The 21,594-nt window shown below is 43.5% G+C and overlaps 1 protein-coding gene across 3 annotated transcripts in view; it reads right to left on the bottom strand.

Annotated features, from left to right (window-relative positions):
• The window catches only part of LOC127008251 (ligand-gated ion channel 4-like), a 54,489-nt gene that overhangs the window by 17,496 nt on the left and 15,399 nt on the right, over positions 1-21,594 (bottom strand). For all 3 annotated transcript variants that reach the window (XM_050880003.1, XM_050880001.1, XM_050880004.1), the window contains exons 3-4: positions 13,106-13,251; positions 9,323-9,367 (exon numbers count right to left, since the gene is read on the bottom strand). In XM_050880003.1, the coding sequence (XP_050735960.1) occupies positions 9,323-9,367; positions 13,106-13,251 (191 nt within the window). The remainder of the gene's footprint in view (positions 1-9,322; positions 9,368-13,105; positions 13,252-21,594) is intronic.

Genomic DNA, 21,594 nt, shown 5'->3' with positions numbered 1-21,594 from the left:
AGAGGAAATAGAAGTAGAAATAGTAGAGAAGAGGAGATTAAAATGAAGAGGAAATAGAAATGAAGAGGAAATAGAAATAAAGACAACAAAATGAAGGAAGCACTAATAAAAAAGGAAATATTAATAAAGAGAAGAGAGGAAAAAAAAAAAGAGAAAACAGAAATCAAGAGGGAATAGAAAGGAAAAGGGAAATAGAAATGAAAAGAGAAACGGAGAAGAGGGAAATAAAGGGGAAGTAGAAATGCAAATAGAAATGAAAAGAGAAATAAAGAGGAAATAGGACTGAAGAGGAAGTAGAAATATAAATAGAACTTAAAAGAGAAATGAAGAGGAAATAACAAAAAAAATAAAAGTAAAGAGGAAATATAAATCAAAATAAATATTGAGGAAATAGAAATATTAATAAAAATGAGGAGAAAAGAGAAATAAAGAGGAAACAACAAATAAAAGAAGAGGAAACGGAAATATGGATAAAAATGAGAAGAAAGGAGAAACGGAAAGGAAAAAAAAGGGAATAGAAGAAAAATTCAAGAGGAAAGAGAAGTAAAGAGGGAATAAATAAAAATCGAAATGAAGAGAAGACAAAATGAAGAATAAATAAAGAATAGATAAAAATAAAGAGGAAATAGAAGTAAAAATTAAGAGGAAACAGAAATAAAGAAATAAAGAGGAAAATAAACAAAACAATAATGAAGAAAATAATAAAGTGAAAAAAATCGTGAAAGGAAATCTGCCCCACCAACCAATACCGAATCAATACCAGGAGAGGGCGACAAAAAAATTAATGATGATAATAAAAGAGGAGCCGATAGAGGAAATAGATGGGACACTAAAGGAAAATGTCAATGAAATATATTACGTGGTGGAGGAAAAAAATAATGCGCCACAAATAGCCAGTTAATCAGAGGAGGGAGGTGAGTGATAGTGATAATGAGGAGATAAAGATGATGAAGAATACAACGAAGAAGAAGAAAAAAGAAAGAAATGTGACATAATTATTCTCAAATGCGAGTCTGAATCTTAATTAAAAACTGAAAAAGGGTATTTGAAGAATATTTAAAATAAATATATAAATAAGTAAACAAATGAGATTATATATACGTTAGAGAAACTGCAATAACACAGTAAAAATATCCCATAATGAACTCCACTGAGTGTCGGGGATCGAACCTGAGCCTTCTGAGTAGAGGTCAGGGCAGCAAACCAACTACGCCACCGATGAGCTAAGAGGTCACCGCGCCACGAGTATGAGCGGGGTCACCTTCACCGCCATGTCCACAGTGCGGGGCTGGGGCGTCAGGTATAGGCCGCAGAAGTGACCTCAGGCGCGGCGACCTCTTGGTTCATCGGTGGCGTTGTTGCTTTGGTTCGATCCCCGACACTCAGTGGGAAGATTATATATAAGTAAAAAAAATAGTTATTCAATAGAAGCAAAAAACAAAATATAGGAAGTGGCAATAATGAAAAAAAAATGACTAGTAGAAAAATGCCATAAAGAAAAAGAAGAAAAACAGCAATAGGAAAAAATACAATAGAAAAAAACATTACATACATATCAATGGTTAGGAATCCTTGGTGTGTGTGTGTGTGTGTGTGTGTGTGTGTGTGTGTGACTCTCCTAAGTGACACATTTTGACACATGAAAAAATTAAAAAAATAAAAATAAAAGATGAAACTGATTGAAAAGAAGGACGAGTTTTGTGGCGAACTATTAAATTACAGCGTGATTAATGATTGGATATGAGAGAGAGAGAGAGAGAGAGAGAGAGAGAGAGAGAGAGAGAGAGAGAGAGAGAGAGAGAGAGAGAGAGAGAGAGAGAGAGAGAGAGAGAGAGAGAGAGAGAGAGAGAGAGAGAGAGAGAGAGAGAGAGAGAGAGAGAGAGAGAGAGAGAGAGAGAGAGAGAGAGAGAGAGAGAGAGAGAGAGAGAGAGAGAGAGAGAGAGAGAGAGAGAGAGAGAGAGAGAGAGAGAGAGAGAGAGTCAACAGGGAGGAAAGAATTGTATAGACACGTTGATTAAGAGATAAGGAGGAGGGGAGAGAGGGAGGGAAAAGAGAGAGAGAGAGAGAGAGAGAGAGAGAGAGAGAGAGAGAGAGAGAGAGAGAGAGAGAGAGAGAGAGAGAAAAATGGAAGGAAGCTGTAATTCCGACCTCTCATTTTTCCCTCCCACCCTCTCCCTCTCTCCCTCCCTCCCTCCCTCTCCCTTCCCACTCTCTCTTCGGTAAAAGGAGATGGATGTAAAATTTCTTCAAACCTATCTCTCTCATTTTCTCGCAATTGAAATGTATTAAATTTTCGATTAAAGGGAATCATCGTCCATTAATTTAATCACGTCTGGGGAAGGAATACGAAACACGATGATGATGATGATAATAATAACAAAAATAATGATAATAATAATAAGTAATAATGATAAAAATAATGATAATGCGACTGAAGAAAAAGAGGAGAATGATAACCTAACCTAACCTAACCTAACCTTACTACTACTACTACTACTACTACTACTACTATTACTATTACTATTACTACTACTACTACTACTACTACTACTACTACTACTACTACTACTTCTACTACTACTACTACAAACTCTACAACAATCCTCTCCTCCCCATCCTCTTTCTCCCCTTCCTTCCTCAGTTCCTCCCCTTCACCCCAACCCTCTTTCCTCCCCTTCCTGTATCACATTTCTCCCTTCACCCTATCCTCCTTTCCCTCCCTTTCCTTTCACACATTCCTCCCCTTCACCCCATCCTTCTTTCCTCCCCTTCCTACCTTCCTCACATTTCTTCCTTCACCCCATTCTCCTTTTCCTCCCCTTCCTTCCTTCCTCAAATTCCTCCCCTTCCCCAGCCTGTTTCTGCCCTTCCTTCCTTATATTCCTCCCCTTCACCCCATCCTCCTTTCCCTTCCCTTCCTTCCTCCCTCAAATTCCTCCCCTTCCCCAGCCTGTTTCTCCCCTTCCTTCCTTATATTCCTCCCCTTCACCCCTTCCTTCCACACATTCCTCCCTTCACCCCATTCTCCTTTTCCTCCCCTTCTTTCCTCACATTCTCCCCTTCACCCCATTCTTTTCCTCCCCTTCCTTCCTCACATTCCTCTCATTCACCCCATCCTCCTTTCCCTCCCCTTCCTTCCCCACATTCTCCCCTTCACCCCATTCTCCTTTTCTTTCCCTTCCTTTCTTCCTCACATTCCTCCCCTACACCCCATCCTTTTTCTCCCCTTCCTTCCTCACATTCTTCCATTCACCCCATCCCTTTCCTCCCCTTCCTTCCTTCCTCGCATCCCTCCCCTTCACCGGCCTGTGTTGTGGGTCGCGAATTCAAGGAACAGGACGAAAATAAAGACATGTGAATTATCTTACCTCTACCACCCCTCCTGTCAGTCCCCCCTAACCCCCCTCCTTCTGACCCGCCCCTCCTTCTGACCCCCCCCCTCTCCTTCCCCAATCCTGCCACCAAGGTTACCGAGGAGGCTGTTGTGGTTAGTGTTTGATTCTTGTTTTGTTCTTGTATTCGTTGTTGTTGTTGTTGTTGTTGGTGGTGGTGGTGGTGGTGGTGTTTTTGTTGATGTTGTTGTTGTTGTTGTTGTTCCCATTGTTTTTTTCTGTTTTTTTTTTCTTTATCATCTTTTTTTTATTTCTTTATCATCTTCATCATTTTTTTATCTGCTGTTGTTTTTGGTGGTGGTGATATTGTTGAGGTTGTTTTTGTTGTTGTTTGTGGTGCTACTGTTGTTTTCCTGTTTTTTTATATATATATATATTTTTTTTTTTCATTTTCATCTTTTTCTTCTTCCTCCTCCTCCTCTTCTTGTTCTTGTCCTTGTTCTTGTCCTTCCTTTTCTTCTTCTTCTTCTTCTTCTTCTTCTTTTTCATCTGTATCTTCATCTTCTTCGTCCTCTTCTCTAAGCCATTTTCATTTATCTTCACCTCCTTTTTCTTTATCTTCATCTTTTTCTTCTCCTTCTTTATCTTCTTTTTCTCCTTCTTCATCTCTATCTTCATCTTCTTCGTCTTCCTCTCTTAGTCATTATCATTTATCTTCCCTTCCTTTTTCCTCATCTTCATCCACCCACTCCTCCATTTTCCTCTTCTCCTTGTCATGTTTTTTTCTGTTTTACTCAATTACTCCTATTTCCTCTGATTTCCTCCTCCTCCTCCTCCTCTTCTTCCTCCTCCTCCTCCTTCTCCTCCTCCTCTTATTATTATTATTTTCCTGTTTATGAAAGACTAAGTTATTTTCGAGCACACACACACACACACACACACACACACACACACACACTAAATACTGAAAGAAAAAAATGAAAAATAGAAAGAGGAATAAAGACAAAAAGAAAGAAAAATGAAAGAGGAAAAAAGAAAAGAGGAAGAAAGAATAAAAGTGGGAGAGAGGAAGAAAGCATAAATGGAAGAAAGAATGAAGGAAGAAGGAGGGAAGTAGGGAAAGAAGAAAAGAAATAAACGAAATGAAAAAAAAAGAGGAATAACTTAATAATAGGTAAGAAAAAAATAACGATCAAAAGATAGGACAAAAATAAAAAATAAAAATAAAACAGTGAAAGAAGAAAATCGTGGAAGAAAGAGAAGAAAAAGAAGAGGATATGTTGTTCTCTTTCTCGTGGAGGGAAATATTAATTGTTTGTGGCAGGAGGAGGAGGAGGAGGAGGAGGAGGAGAAGGAGGAGGAGGAGGAGGAGGAGGAGGAGGAGGAGGAGGAAGAGCTAGAGAAAAGAAGGGAAACGGAAGACTACAAGAGAGAGAGAGATAGAGAGAGAGAGAGAGAGAGAGAGAGAGAGAGAGAGAGAGAGAGAGAGAGAGAGAGAGAGAGAGAGAGAGAGAGAGAGAGAGAGAGAATGAAAATAATGAATATAAATGGAAAAGAGAGAGTGAATTAGAAGAGAAGGAAAGAGAAGGAGAGTCAAGATTATGATAATGATGAAAAAGAAGATGAAAGAAAAGAAGAAGGAAGAGAAGCGAAAGGGGAGAAATGAGAGGATGGAGGAGGAGGAGGAGGAGGAGGAGGAGGGAGGAACGTGGAGGAAACAAGAGAACAGATAAAAAAAAAGAAGAATGAAAGAGGAGATGGGAAGCGGCGATAGAGGCTGAAAGAGGAGGAGGAGGAGGAGGAGGAGGAAAAAGAAGAGGAGGAGGAAGAGGAGGGAGAGAGTAAGACAAAGGAAAAAGTAAGGAACGATATAAATTATGAACAACGAAGGAAAGTAAAAAGAAAAGGAGGGAAGGAAAGCAGGATTAAAGAAAAAAGGAAAAAATAAATAAAAATAAAAATAGGGGAAAAGAAGAACAGAAAGAAAAGAAAAATAAGAAAATAGAAGAAGAGAAAAAACAAAAAAGTAGCGATAAAGAAGAAGAGAAGGAAGAAGGAGAAGTAATAGGATGAAGATTATGAGGGTGAGGAGGAGGGGAAGGAGGAGAAAGAAGATAGAAAAGGAGGAGGAGGAGGAAGAGGAGGAAGAATAAGATAAATAAAAAAAGAGAGGAATGATCATCTCTCTCTCTCTCTCTCTCTCTCTCTCCACAATCAACTTCACTCGTTACACCAAAGTTATAACTCATCCGCTTCATCCATATTTCCTTCTTCTTCTTCTTCTTCTTCTTCTTCTTCTTCTTCTTCTTCTTCTTCTGCTTCTTCCTCTTGTTCTTCTTCTTGTTCTTCTTGTTCTTGTTCTTTTTCTTCTTCTGCTTCTTCTTCTTCTTCTTCTTCTTCTTAATGACCCTGATGGTTGTTTAACTCTCCTTCTCTACCATGAACGTGAAAAAAATAACTCCTAAAAACACTATTGATCTTCTTTTCGGCCTTAGCGGACTTTCGTCGGAGTTTTGAGCGTTTCCAGAGGCACTTTTATGACCCTGGTGGTAGTTCGTCCTTTCCTCTGTACCATGAACGTGAAAAGAAACACAAAGAAAAATCCGATTAATCTCCTTTTCCGCCTTTGTAAGTAACCGATGTTAGTGACGGCGGAAGTGTCTGAAAATAACCTACACTGAGTTCATATTTCTTAACGTCTCGGACTCACATCACGACCATTTTCCAGAGACACAGAGAAGATTAACCGGGTTTTCATGGGATTAGAAGAGAAGAAAAGGGAAGAAGAGGGAAGATTATGATGTGGAGGAGAAGAAAGAAGAAGAATAAGCAGACGAATAAGAGGAGGAGGATGAAGAAGAAGAAGAAGAAGAAGAAGAAGAAGAAGACGAAGACGAAGAAGAACAACAACAACAACAACAACAACAACAACAACAACAACAAGAAAAGAAGAAGAAGAAGAAGACGAAGAAGACGAAGACGAAGACGAAGACGAAGAAAAAGAAGAAGAACAAGAAGAACAAGGGTCAAACTATCACATCGGGCTCAAAAAACAATCCATGAAAATCCCAGCAACTTCTACGAGAGGCCTTTCAACCGGGCGCACTGAGGGGCCAAGACGCTGAAGAGTACCGACTTCGCGTTCGTTCGGCGAGCAAGACGTCTTGTTAGGGCGGTCTTAGCTTGAGCTTGCTGCGCGTCTTGGCTCGCGATAACAAGAGGCAGAAGGGATTACAGCAAGCCTCAGAGAATTATAAAACGCTAATAAGGACGAAATCAAGTTAGTAAATAGACAGATAGATAGATAGTTAGATAGAGATAGATAGATAGATATATGGAGAGAGAGAGAGAGAGAGAGAGAGAGAGAGAGAGAGAGAGAGAGAGCCGGATGCTGTGGTGAAAGCTGACGTTCTAAATCAAATAGGAGGAGGAGGAGAAAGAAGAGGAAGAGGAGGAAGAAGAGGAGCAGGAAGAGGAGGAGAAGGAGGAGGAGGAGAGTGATAGATCGTGTATGGAGGAGACAGTTAGGAAAAGAAAGGCGGAGGAGAAGGAGAGGGAGGAGAGATGGAGGAAAAGTGGGAGAAGAAGGAGGAGGAGGAGGAGGAGGAGGAGCTGGAGGAGGGAAGAAAACAGTGATGGGGAGAAAGAGGGAGGAGAAGGAGAGAAGATAGAGAGAAGGAAGGCGAGATGAGAAGGAGAAGAAGGAGGAGGAGGAGGAAAAGGAAGAGAAGGAGGAGGTAGTGGAGGAAAGAAAAGAGAGGAGAGAAGGATTATGGAGGGAGGAAAGGAGAAGGAGGAGGAAAAGGAAAAGATGAAGGAAGGAGGAAAGAAGAGAACGAGAGAGAGGAGGAAAGAAGAGAGAGAGAGAGAGAGAGAGAGAGAGAGAGAGAGAGAGAGAGAGAGAGAGAGAGAGAGAGAGAGAGAGAGAGAGAGAGAGAGATGAATGAATGAAGAAAAACGAGATGGAGGAAGATAAGGTTGAGAGGAGAGGGGAAGAAATATGGGGAAGAGGAGGAAGAGGAGGAGGAGGAGGAAGAGGAGGAGGAGGAGGAGGAGGAGGAGGAGGAAAGATGAAGGATAAAGAACATATTGGCAGGACCCCATACACACACACACACACACACACACACACACACACACACACACACCATCCTCCCCCCCCCCCCACACACACACATCACCACCACCATCATTACCACCACCACTAACATCACTCTCACTTCATCACCGCCACAACACCACCTCCACTTGTCACCTCCACTCATCACCACTAGTCATCACCCGTTTTCCTCACCCCCCTCCTTCTTCCTCTCTCCCTCCCACCTGTGATGAACGAGAGAAAGAGAGAGAGAGAAAAATCGCAGGTGAGAGAAATTAAGAGAAAAAACTTAAGATTGAAACGAATAAAAATAACATGAAAGAGATAAATATACATACATACATATATACATACATACATACATACAGACAGACATATAGACAGACAGACAGACGTATATTTTCAAGCAGTTAAACTAAACACACACATCCATATATCTACCTATCAGTCTGTCTATCTATATATCTATCTATCAATCTATCTATCTTACTGTCTTTTAATCTGTCAATCAATTTTTCCATCTATCTATTTATCTATCTATCTATCTATCTATCTATCTATCTATCTGTCTGCCATTTTTCTATCTATCTCTTCTTGTTCATCCTTTAATAAATCTCTCGCGGGATTTTCAATATAACGTAGTATCGAAATTATTCAAAAACGGCTGAAAATTAGATATGGGAAGGTGTTGGTGGTGGTGGAGGTGGTGGTGGTGGTGGTGATGGTGGAGGTGGAGGTGATGGTGATGGTGGTGGTGGTGGTGGTGGAGGTGGTGGTGGAGGTGGGTCATCCATTGATTGGTTGCCATCCTTCCATCCTTCCTTCCTTCCTTCCTTCCTTCCTTCCATCCTTCCTTCCTTCCTTCCTTCTTTCTTTATTTACTCTTTTTATGATTCAATGTCTTTATCTTCTTTTTTGGTCTTATTTTGCCTTCCTTCTTTCCTTGTTTCCTTCCATCCTTCCATTTCTTTTATTGCTTTATTCCTCATTTCCTTCCTTCCTTACTTCCTTCTTTATTTACTCTATTTATGATACAATGTCTCTATCTTCCCTTTTGTTCTTATTTTTCCTTCCTTCTTTCCTTCCATCCTCCCTTTTTTTATTGCTTTGTTCCTCCCTTTCTTCCTTCCTTCCTTCCTTCGTTCCTTTCCTTCACGGTTTTCCATTCTTCCTTCTTTCATTAATTCCGTAAACGATCTAATCCTTTAATCTTCTTTGTCTTCCATTCTTTTCTTCCCTCGTTCTTTCCTTCCTTCCTTCCTTCCATCCCTCCTTCTTTTCTCTGCTTTTTTTCTACCTTTCTTTTATTCCTTTCCTTCCTTCCTATCTTCCTTATTTTCTTTCTTCCTTCCTCTTTCACTTTCTATCTCCCTTTCTTCCATTATTACTCATTTTATTTTCCTTCCTTCTTTCTTTCCTTCCTTCCTTCCTTCCTTCCGTCCTTCCTTCATTCTATCCCTCCTTCCTTCTTCTGCGTCCATTCCTTTTAAGCCCGTTTTTACCCAAGGAATTAAGGGTCCTCTCTCTCTCTCTCTGTACTTTTTTTCTTTTTTTGCCTTAAACTTTGTAACTTCTTGTAGGGAATTAGGTTTTATGGGTAAGAGAGAGAGAGAGAGAGAGAGAGAGAGAGAGAGAGAGAGAAACGTTGTAATTAAATCGCGGAAAAATTTTGTGAATGTCCAATTTGTGTCTTTACGTCTCTCTCTCTCTCTCTCTCTCTCTCTCTCTCATAAAGTAGCATCATTGCCACCATTCAAAAAGAGCAATAACCGCAATGTATACAAACAAACACACAAACAAACCAAATGAGCACACACACACACACACACACACACACACACACACACACACACACACACACACACACGCACGCACGCACGCACGCACTCACCTGGTTTAGCCAACAGTTGGTCGTCAGGATTTGGTTTCGTTCGTCCTGAAAATAAAAGAGAAAACGATAAGAAAATGTAATAAATAGAGACAGAGAGAGAGAGAGAGAGAGAGAGAGAGAGAGAGAGAGAGAGAGAGAGAGAGAGAGAGAGAGAGAGAGAGAGAGAGAGAGAGAGAGAGAGAGAGAGAGAGAGAGAGAGAGAGAGAGAATGGAGGGAAGGTAGGAAAGGAAGAAAACAGTTCACTTCTTAACTCTTCCCATCCTCCCTTCCCTTCCTCCCTCCCTCCCTCTCTTCCTCCCTCCCTTCCCTCCCTCCCTCCCTTCAACTTCCTCATGTGGAGAAAACATTTTGCGGCCAACTGAGGTGGAAGAAAGAAAACTCCTCCGGACTCCTTGGTAAGTGGAGGAAAGGGAGGGAAGGAGGGAGGAGAGGGAGAGGGAGAGAAGAGGAGGGAAGGTAAAGAGGGAAGGAGGGAAGGAAGGAGGGAGGGAAGGAGAGAGAGAGAGAGAGAGAGAGAGAGAGAGAGAGAGAGAGAGAGAGAGAGAGAGAGAGAGAGAGAGAGAATGGGAACATGATTGAAGCAAGATTCTACACACCACCATCACCACCACCCACCCACACACACACACACACACACACACACCTGGGCCGCCATGCAATCAGGTCAAAAACAGGTAAGGTAAAGGTGAGGGAAGGTGTGTCGATACCTGGCCTACCTGTGCGTGATTTAATCTAAAGACCTGATCACCTGAGTGGGTCTAACCGGCGGTGTGCTCTGTGATTTTGTGCCATTATGTAAACAGCAAAAACCACCACCACCACCACCACCACCACTACCACCATTACCACCTCCATCATCACTACCACCACCACCACTACCATCTCCACCACCACCACCACCACCACTACTACCACCATTACTACCTCCGTCATCACTACCACCACCACCACCACCACTACCACCATTACCACCTCCATCATCACTATCTCCACCTCCATCACATCACCACTAAAACCACCATCTTCATCACTATCTCTAATGCTATCCCTTTCATACCCACCACCACCACAATCCCTCAAACCACTACCATCAACACCACCACCACCAACAACAACAACAACAACAGCAACACCACCACCACCACCAACAACAACAACAATAAAGCTAACAGTATCATCTTCACCACCACCATCACCATCACCACCACCTTGCACCACCACTACCAACACCAATACTAGTACCAACCACCACTGTCACCTCCACCAATACTACTACTAAAACAACCCAGACTGACTATTACTATTATTAGACTGATGGTCATTAAATTAAAAAAAAAAGACGAAGTTAATGATATATGAAAGAAGAGGGAAAGAGAAGGAAAGGAAAAGAAGAGGAAGGGAATTAACAAAGAAAAGAGGAAAATACGATAAGAGACAAAAATGAAGAGAAGATAAAGAGATAGAGAACTAGAGGAGAAGAGGGAAAATAAGAGGAAGAGGAAAGAGGAAGAAGGAAAATAATACCATGTGGACAAAAGAAGAAGAAGAGGCGAAAGAGATAAAAGAGAAGGAAACTAAAGAGGAGGAACAGGAGGAAGAGGAGGAGGAGGAGGAGGAGGAGGAGGAGAGAAAATTTACTCCCTCTTTACCTCTAAGGGACAATGGAGAGACGACCTGTGTGTGTGTGTGTGTGTGTCTGTCTGTCTGTCTGTCTGTCTGTCTGTCTGTCTGTCTGTCTCTCTCTCTCTCTCTCTCTCTCTCTCTCTCTCTCTCTCAACTTTCAGAATAATTTCCCGGCAACAAACAACGAAGATCAATAAAATAACTTTCCCTTTCGCCCGGTGAGGAATGGAGAGAAAAATGGAGAGAGAGAGAGAGAGAGAGAGAGAGAGAGAGAGAGAGAGAGAGAGAGAGAGAGAGAGAGAGAGAGAGAGAGAGAGAGAGAGAGAGAGAGAGAGAGAGAGAATATCGCACCTTACCTCATGTGTGTGTGTATGTGTGTGTGTGTGTGTGTGTGTGTGTGTGTGTGTGTGTGTGTCAATGACCTGCTATATATTACATACATGGATGCACGCACTGACACAGGGACGCTCTCTCTCTCTCTCTCTCTCTCTCTGTTACAAAATGAAAAATATAGAGAAAATGTATCTTGGGAGTATAGAAGAAAAGTAATGTGTGTGTGTGTGTGTGTGTGTGTGTGTGTGTGTGTGTGTGTGTGTGTGTGTGTGTGTGTGTGTGTGTGTGTGTGTGTGTCTCTCTCTCTCTCTCTCTCTCTCTCTCTCTCTCTCTCTCTCTCTCGCAATCAGTTAATAAATATAGTCGAGTCTTCTTCTCTTCTTCCCTTTCTTCCTTTCCTGACATTATCTTCTTTTCTTATTTCTTCCTTCTCTCCATTATTCCTCCTTTCTTTTACCACAGCCAGGAGGAGGAGGAGGAAGAGGAGGAAATAAATGAGTAAATAAAAGGAAGAAGACGAGAAGGAGTAGCTGGATAAGGAAGAAAATAGGGATGATAAGAATGATAAAGAAAGGAGGGAGAGAGAAAAGGAGAGGAGAAAGGGAGGGAGCGGGAAGGAATAGAGGGAAAGTAGAGGGAGGGAAAGAGGAAGAGGAAGAGAGAGAGGGGAGATAAAGTGAGAGAGGAAAGGAGAGAAAGTGTAGAAGATAAGAGGAAATATAAATAAACAGAGAGAGAGAGAGAGAGAGAGAGAGAGAGAGAGAGAGAGAGAGAGAGAGAGAGAGAGAGAGAGAGAGAGAGAGAGAGAGAGAGAGAGAGAGAGAGAGTTAGAAAAAGGAAAGGTGGATGAAGAGAGGTGATTGAAAACATGAAAGACGCGGGAGGGGGAGTGAAAGGAAGTATGAAGGAAGGAAGAAAAAAGGAGGAGGAGGAGGAGGAGGAAGATAGAGGAGGGCAAGGAAGGCCGAAAAAAATGGACATAAAAGAAACAAAGCAATCAAGGACGGATGAAAGAATGAGAAAAGTGAAGCACAGAATAAAAAAAAATGTTAGTAGTCTTTCACAGGAAGTACTAGGAATCAATGGACAGGCCTATACAGCAGTCATACACAGTTAAGCCTATTAGAATTCACACGTAGATAGGCTTATTAACATTCAATATAATCATAACAAACATACAAAAGCACATCATGTCAGTTTAAGGTTGTGCTGATCTTTTTAGGAGCAGTGAGTAGCGGGCTTTTTTTTTCATTATTTTTTCCTTCTTTTTTTTTTGTGCCCTTGAACTGTCTCCTTTGTTGTAAAAAAAAGTTTAAGGTTGTGCTAATCTTTTTTGGAGCAGTGATTAGCGGGCTTTTTTTTCACTATTTTTTTCCTTTTTATTTTTTGCCCTTGAACTGTCTCCTTTGCTGTAAAAAAAAAAATAGACGTTAGGTTCCTCCTGAGCGCTGGCTGAGTGGTCAAGATGAGGGGGCGGGATACAGGGGGACGCTGTATAGTCTCCCGCCCGCTGCTACAAACAAGCTGGCAATTTTCAGTGACCAAAGACTACCGACATGCTGCCCTGAAGACCTCCTATCAACCCAGACTAGATCAAAGATGAGCTCCTGGGGACAGCATGAGCCAAACAAGATAGCGTCATTGTAAACACTTGCCTGCGTCACTACGAGCTGGGGCCGACATAGAGAGGCCCCACCTAAAAAGCCTACCGGAACCACTGACGAAAAAAAAAAAAAAAAAACTTTCCTCCGCACGTCAGTTACCTTCGTTAGGGCCCCTTCATCTCCCCTCTCCCCGTTCCTTCCTCCCCTACCCCCAGTACTTACCACGTCAATGATCTGCGTGAGGGCGAGGCCGAAGGTGATGTTGAGGGGCATGGTGGCCTTGAGGGACGGCCGAACACTCTTGTCGTAGTTGCTCATGAGGTAGCGCGTCAGCCGGTACTCCGCCTCGTCCGCCCTCACCTCCAGGCCTGATGAGGGAGAGGGAGGGAGAGATTAGTGAAGGGAAAGGGAGGTGTTGAGGAAGGGGAAGGCGTAAAGGGACCTGTGTTTAGAGGGACCTGTGTTTAAAGGGACCTGTGTTTAGAGGGACCTGTGTTTAGAGGAACCTGTGTTTAAAGGGACCTGTGTTTAGAGGGACCTGTGTTTAGAGGGACCTGTGTTTAGAGGGACCAGTGTTTAGAGGGACCCGTGTTGAGAGGGACCCATTTTTTTTTACAGCAAAGGAGACAGTTCAAGGGGGTAAAAAATAGAAAACAATATTAAAGAAAAAAAAAGCCCGCTACTTACTGCTCCTGAATAGAGTTTAAAGGGACCTGGGCTTAGAGGGAGTTATTTTTTAAAAGAGTTCAGGCCGTAGGCAGGAGGAAATACAGATGAAGGAAGGCTGCTCCAGAGTTTACCAGCAGAAGGGATAAAAGAATGAAGACGCTGGTAAACTCTTGCATAAGGGATTTGGACAGTATAGAGCTGAGCCAGAATAGCAAGTCGTAAGCATTGGGGCCGCGGGAGGGGGGAAGGCATGTGGTTAGCAAGTTCAGAAGAGCAGTCAGCATGAAAATATCGATTGAAGACAGAAAGAGATGCTACATTTGTTAAGGAAGGGAAAGGAGTAGAAGATAATTGTAAATAGCAGTAAATAGTAGGAGAGAGAGAGAGAGAGAGAGAGAGGGAGAGAGAGAGAGCATGAATCCTAGAGAGCAAGGGAGAGAGGGGGACGAGGAAGCATCTCTCTCTCTCTCTCTCTCTCTCTCTCTCTCTCCTCCAGCCCCCCCTCCCTCCCTTCCTCCTTCTCTCCATTCCTTCCTCCCTTATTTTACGCAATACACAATACTTGCGGTGTAAATGTCCCAATCTCTCAGAGGAGGAGGAGGAGGAGGGGGAGGAGGAGGAGGAGGGGGAAGAGGAGGAGGAGGAGGAGGAGGAGGAGAGAAAGTGGAGGAGAAGGGGAAAAAAAGAGGGAAGCGCGGGGGACGAAAGAGATGAAGAGGAAGAGGAAGAGGAGCAGGATGAGATGGAGGAAAAGGAGGAAGAAGAGGAAAGAGGAAGAAGAGGAAGAGGAGCATGAAGAAAAGGAGAGGGCGATGATGATGATGATGATGATAATGATGATGAAAAAGAAGAATAAACAAAATAATGAGAAAAAAATACAGAGAGAGAGAGAGAGAGAGAGAGAGAGAGAGAGAGAGAGAGAGAGAGAGAGAGAGAGAGAGAGAGAGAGAGAGAGAGAGAGAGAGAGAGAGAACAATAAATAAGCAAAACACCAATAACAAAACGGTGTGCGGTTTGTCTCTCTCTCTCTCTTTCAACAACTTTCGGCATCAGCAAACCAAAAATATCGAATATCAATCTGGCTTTTGACGGCACAGCTTGAGAGAGAGAGAGAGAGAGAGAGAGAGAGAGAGAGAGAGAGAGAGAGAGAGAGAGAGAGAGAGAGAGAGAGAGAGAGAGAGAGAGAGATGAAGTGGACGGAAATTATACGAAGGAGCGAAAGTAGCGGAAGGGAAGAGAAGGAAATGAGGGGGAAGGGAAGGGAAGAAAAGGGAAGAAGAAGGGAAAAAAAGGGGAAGGGGAATGAAAGGGAAGAGAAAGATAAGACTAATAAGAAAAGGGAAGGAAAGAAACAGGAAGAGAGAGGGAGCAAGGGAGGTGAGAGGGGGGAGGAGGAGGAGAAGGTGGAGGTGGAGGAGGAAGAAGAGAAAGAGGAAGAGGAGACTATGTGACTGCTTTAAAGTACAGGAGGGAGGAGAGAGATGGGAGGGAGGGGGCGGAGGGGAGGGGGAGGGAGAGAGGGGAGAGGAAAGGGAGGATGAAGAAAGAAGGGAAGGATATAAGGAGATAAGGGAGAGGAGAAAGAAGGGAATGGGGAGAGAGGAGAAAGGAGAGGGAAAGGAAGGGAGGTAGAATCGTGGGGAGGGAAAGGAAGGGAGATAAAGGAGAGAGAAAGGGAAGGGGGAAAGGGAGGGAAAGAGAGTGGGAGAGGGGAGAATGAGGGGAGGGAGAGAGGAGGGAAAGGAAGGTAGGTAGAATCAAGGGAAGGGAAAGGAAGGGAGGTAAAGGAGGGAGGAAGGGAAGGGGACAAGGGAGGGAAAGGAAGGAAGGGTGAAAGGGGAGAAAGAGAGGAGGAAGGAAGGAGAAGAAGGAAGGTAGGTAGAATCGAGGGAAGGGAAAGAAAGGGAGATAGAGGAGAGAGAAGGGGAAGGGGGAAAAGGAGGGCAGGGAAGAAAGGGGGAGAGGGGAGAATGAAGGGAGAGAGGAGGGAAAGGAAGGAAGGTGGAATCGAGGGAAGGGAAAGAAAGGGAGATAGAGGATAGGAAAAGGGAAGGAATGGAGGAGGAGGGGGAGAATGAGTGGAGGGGAGAGAGGAGAGGGAAAGGAAAGCAGGTAGAGGAGAAGAGAAGGAAAGGAGAGAAAGTGAGATAAAAGAGAGATAAGGGGAAGGAAGGGAGGGGGAGAGGGGAGAAAGAGGGGAAGGGGAGAGAAGGGGGGAAGGGGGGGGAGTGTTAATAATGGAAGAAGAGAACAACGGAGTGACGAGGAAAGAAAGGTGAACAGAGGCGGCTGGGGATAATGAGAGAGAGAGAGAGAGAGAGAGAGAGAGAGAGAGAGAGAGAGAGAGAGAGAGAGAGAGAGAGAGAGAGAGAGAGAGAGAGAGAGAGAGAGAGAGAGAGAGAGAGAGAGAGAGAGAGAGAGAGAGAGAGAGACCTATATGAATGCAAACACAGTACATATTCATACGATTCTACACATACATACATACATACATACATACATACACACACATATTCACACGTACATAAATACTGAAGAAAAAAAACACAGATATTAAAATGGAAACACAGACAGACAGAGAGACAGACAAACACACACAAACACACACACACACACACACACACACACACACACACACACACACACACAAACACAAACACAAACAAACACACACCAAAGTCAAAGAAAATGAGAACCGAAATACAAAAAAAATATATATAAAGAAAGAAAGAACGAGAAATAAGAATAAGAAAAACAAGAAAACAAGGAACAGGAGATAAAACAGAACTAGATCAAGACTAATAATAATAAAATAAACAGAAAACAAAGAAAACAAGAATAACAGCAACAAGAACATGACGAACAGAAAAAAAAAGAACAAGGAAAATAAGAAAACAAAAAACAATGAAGAAAATAAGAAAAAACAGTAAAAAGAACAAGAATAGAACCACAACACAAAACACAAAACAGGAATAACAGGAAAAGGAACAGAAGCAGAACAGAATATAGAAAAAAAACAAGAAAAAACAAGAAAAAGAAACTCAAGAATATAACCACAACACAAAAAAAAACAGGAATAACAGGAAGAAGAACAGAAGCAGAACAGAATATAGAAAAAAAAAAAGAAAGAAAATACAATAACCAGAATCCACAAAAAGGAAAACAAGGAGGAGGAAGAGGAGGAGGAGGAGGAAGAGGAAGAGGAAGAGAAGGAAACAAGAATTAACTGAATAACTAACGGAGTACAAACACAAGGAAACAGAGGGAGGGAATAAAGTTAATAAGAGGATAAAAGAAAGATAAAAGAAAACAGAAAGTACACACGTAATGATAACTAAAAGGAGAAGGAGGAGGAGGAGGAGGAGATGATGATGATGGAGGTGGTAGTGGTGATAGATGATGTGTAAGTGGAAGAGGAAGTGGTGGTCATGATGGTGATGATGGTGGTGGTGGTGGTGGTGGTGGTGATGATTATAAAGCTTCATCATAAATATCAAAAGAGGAAGAAATAGAAGCACTTAACGTTTAATAATAATAATAATAATAATAATAATAATAATAATAATAATAATAATAATAATACCTGGAAACTACTATATATATTTTTAAACCTAAGAAAAAGTTTGTGTTTCATGACCTTAAAAAAAGTTTAGACGAAGTAAACACGTGCGTGAGGAGCCGTGTGTGTGTGTGTGTGTGTGTGTGTGTGTGTGTGTGTGTGTGTGTGTGTGTGTGTGTGTGTGTGTGTAAAATATTAACTTGGTGCAATATATCCTGCGAAGAGAGAGAGAGAGAGAGAGAGAGAGAGAGAGAGAGAGAGAGAGAGAGAGAGAGAGAGAGAGAGAGAGAGAGAGGGAGGGGAGAAGGGGAGGGGAGAGGAAGGAAGGGGAGGTAAGGAGAGGGGAGGTGGAGGAGGGGGAAAGAGGGGAGAGAGTGAGGGGAAAGGGGAAATCGGAGAGGAAGGGGAAAAAGAGGAAAAGGGGAAAAGGAGGGAGATAGGAAAGGAAGGAAAAGGAAAGGAGCAAAGATAGAAGAAGAAGAAGAAGGAAGGAAGGGAAGAGTATTTGGATAAGGAAAGAGGAAGGAAGGAAAAAAGAGTAAGATTAAGAAGAGGGGAAGTAAGGAGGAGGAGGAGGAGGAGGAGAAGGAGGAGGAGGAGGAGCTTATACTCATAACACCTCCCATAAGCTGATGTGTCTACAGGTGGTGATGGTGGTGATGATGGTGGTGATGATGGTGGTGGTGATGGTGGTGATGATGGTGGTGGCGATGATGGTGGCGATGGTGATGATGATGGTGATGATGGTGGTGATGATGATGGTGGTGGTGATGATGGTGGTGATGATGGTGGTGATGATGGTGGTGGTGATGGTGGCGATGATGGTGGTGGTGATGGTGGTGATGATGGTGGTGATGGTGGTGATGATGGTGGTGATGATGGTGGTAACTTGGTGGTGATGAATATGGATAATGGTAAAGAAGAAGAAGAAGAAGAAGAAGAAGAAGAAGAAAAAAGAAGAAGAAGAAGGAGAAGAAAAAAAAAAATAATAATAATAATAATAATAATAATAATAAGAAGAAGAAGAAGAAGAAGAAGAAGAAGAAGAAGAACATCAACAACATCAACAACAACGACAAAAAAAACAAGAACAGGAACAAGAACACGAAAAAAAGGAGAATGAGGAAAAAGAAAAAAATAAAGAGGAGGAGGAGGAGGAGGAGGTCTTCCTTCATGCCTGACTGGAGCTTACCACTTTAGTCACTTCTCCCATCCTCCTTCTCCTCCTTCTTTCCTCTCCTCCTCCCTTCTTTCCTCCCTTCCTCTCTCTCTCTTCTCCCATCTCATACCCTTTCATCTCCCTGTTTTTTCCTTCCATATACTTTCCTCTCTTACCTTCGAATCCTTCCTCTCTCTCTCTTGCCTCCTCCTCCTCCTCCTCCTCCTCCTCTACTCTCTTCTCTGCTTTTCTTTCCTTCCTTACACTTCCTCTTCCTTTCCATTCTTCCTCTTTTCCTTTCCCTTCCTTTCCTCAACTTTTTTTTCTTCCAACTCTGTTTTTTTCTTTCTTCCTTCATTTCCTTCCTTCCTTCCGTGTCTCTTCTTTCCTCCTCCTCCTCCTCCTCCTCGTCCTCTCTCTCTCTCTCTTCTTCCTCTATACATTTATCTCTCTCTTTTACTCCTTTTTGTTCATCACTTTCATTCTTGTTTTCCTCTTCTTCCTCATTACTATTTTTACCTGTTCCTCTTCCTCCTCCTCCTCCTCATCTTCCCTCCTTCTCCTCTACCTCCTCCTCCTCCTCCTCCTCCTCCCTCCCCAATCACTTCTCCACTATCTCCTTCATATCCATTTTCGTCTCCTCCTCCTCCTCTTCTACCCCCTCCTGTTCAAAGAAATATGCTGCGATTCATTACCAAGCCAGCGACGCGATGTGTAGGTACTGTGTCTTAGACTTACGTATTCAGGCACTACAAACAACCAACGAGGATCTACAACGCTCCAATGCGTTACTCTGGGACATCGTGACGTCACACCCTCAACTCCCTTCTTCTTCTTCTTCTTCTTCTTCTTCTTCTTCTTCTTCTTCTTCTTCTTCTTCTTCGTCTTCTGGTGCTCCCTCTTCACCCTCCACCACCCGCACCGCCATCACCCCTGCCCCTCCCCCACCCATCCTACCATCACCACCTACTCTTCCTCCTCCTTCCTCTTCCTCACTCTTCTTCCGCCCTTCCTCCTCCTCCAACTCTGCCCCCTCCTCCACATCATCAACATCCTCCTCCTCTACTCCCCCCCAGCCAACCCCTTCTTCCTCTTCCTCCTCCTCCGCCTCTGACGCCTCCTCATACATTTCTTCTCCCCCCTCCTCCACATCCTCCTCCTCTACTCCTCCCCAGTCAACCCCTACCGCCCCTTCCTCCTCCTCCGCCTCTGTCCCCTCCTCCACATCCTCAACATCCGCCTCCTCTACTCCACCCCCGTCAACCCCTCTCCCTTCCTCCTCCTCCGCCTCTGCCCTCCTCCACATCCTCAACATCCTCCTCCTCTGCTCCCTGCAGTCAACCCCTTCCGCCTCTTCCTCATCTTCCCTTGGCTCCCCCTTGTCCCTCTCCTCTACCAGCCCTCCTAACGCCTCCACGTCCAGTCGCCACCACACTCCTCACTACTCATCCATTAGACGCCACAAGACCATTCTTCCTGCTGTGGTCTGCGTAGATCAGACACAGTTTCGGGGCACAGACACGCTGAAAACATCTGTTAGACTTGTAGGGACCTGCTGGTTAGAGGTCAATTAACGGAATTCTGCGGCAGGAATACAGAGACGCGGAGGCGTTATTGTATTCCGGGAGCCAAACTGACGACATTACTTCAGCTGTCGATGCTGTCACGGAACTCGCGAAGGAAGACACAGTTTATTTGATTCACGCGGGGACAAATGACGTTCAGTCTACTCAAACTCAGGCCCTACTATCAAAATACCGTCAGGTCATTCGGCGTTACAAGACCAAGTCCCTCACGTCATTGTCTCTGGAATTCTACCCAGAATCAACGCTTACGCCGGCTTCAACAGCAAAGCGAGCAACATCAATACTAGTCTGAAGGAAATTTGTGACGACGAAGGCGTGGCGTTTACAAACGCCTGGCACCACTTCCTTGAGCGCCCAGACTTGTTTTGGAACGATGGACTACATCTGAATGAGGTTGGATCGGCGCGTTTCGGGAGGCTTCTGGACGAGGCAGTGAAAAGCTTTTCGAAAAGCCTTTCAAAAACGGCGGGCGAGGACGGGCAAAGGCAGCCCTTGATCAACCAACCCGTAGCGTCAGTGCGACTCACAAGAAACTGTGTAACTAACCACGCCTCCGACAAGCGAACTGGTACAACTCGTCACGGCCACATTTCTATCATGTACACAAATGCACGTAGTTTAATACCCAAACAGGACGAAATTAGGGCGTATATTGCAACAGAGAAACCAGATGTGGTAGCCATCACAGAGACTTGGGCCAACTCTACCCATCTAGAATCCGAAATGTCATTCCCTGGGTACGAAAGCTTCCACAAAAGTCGAAAGCACAAGAAAGGAGGAGGAGAAGTATGCTACGTACAAAGTACACTCCCTGCCATAAAATAGACAAACAGGACGCAGAGAAATACGATTCTGTCTATGTGGAAATAACCGCAAATAACAAGAAACTAACACTTGCAACCGTATACAGGCCTCCGAAACAACAGGCAGCCGATGACACTGCCCTCTACGAAGAGATTCACTCTAACACAAAGCAAGGAAGCAATTATAATTGGGGACTTTAATTGCCCTAACATTGACTGGGGACTGATGACTGGAGATCAAGAGGGTAACAGGCTTTTAGAAATGGTGGAGGATTCGTTCCTCACTCAAGTTGTAACTCAACCAACAAGAGAAAACAATCTGCTGGATCTGGTATTAGTAAGCGACCCCGACCTCATTCGCGACTGTACAGTTGGTGAGAAACTTAATGGGTGCGATCACCACTTAATCCGTTTTAATATCAACATATGTCACAAACTCGTAGATAATCCATCAGTGATACCAGATTACAAAAGGAAATTTCAACTTAGCCCGTGCACTGCTTCCCCCTACGACCTGGGACCAACTTGGCATCACCGACAATACAATCGACAACGCGTGGAACGTCTTCAAAGATAAGCTGTTGCAAGTAGAGAAGGCTACAGTGCCTACGAAATCCAGGCGAGTAAATGGGGCCGTAGATCCACCGTGGATGACCAGAGAAATAAAAAGGGCAGTAAACCTAAAAAAAAGGAATTATAATTTGATGAAAGAGAAAGCTACGGCCGAAGCCAGCACACAGTACCACAACAGCCTCAGAGCTTGTCGCAGCCTTATTCGGAGTAGCAAACGCAACTATGAAAAGCAAATAGCGCGCGAAATCAAAACTAACTCCAAGAAATTCTTCACGTACATAAGATCGAAAAAGAAAGTAAAATCCAATATTGGTCCCCTGACAGACGAGACTGGATCTGTAACTCAGGACAGTAAACAGATG

This window comes from Eriocheir sinensis, chromosome 37 (assembly GCF_024679095.1).
Source record: "Eriocheir sinensis breed Jianghai 21 chromosome 37, ASM2467909v1, whole genome shotgun sequence".
NCBI lineage: Eukaryota > Metazoa > Arthropoda > Malacostraca > Decapoda > Varunidae > Eriocheir > Eriocheir sinensis.
This window is presented reverse-complemented; position numbering and strand designations above follow the sequence as displayed.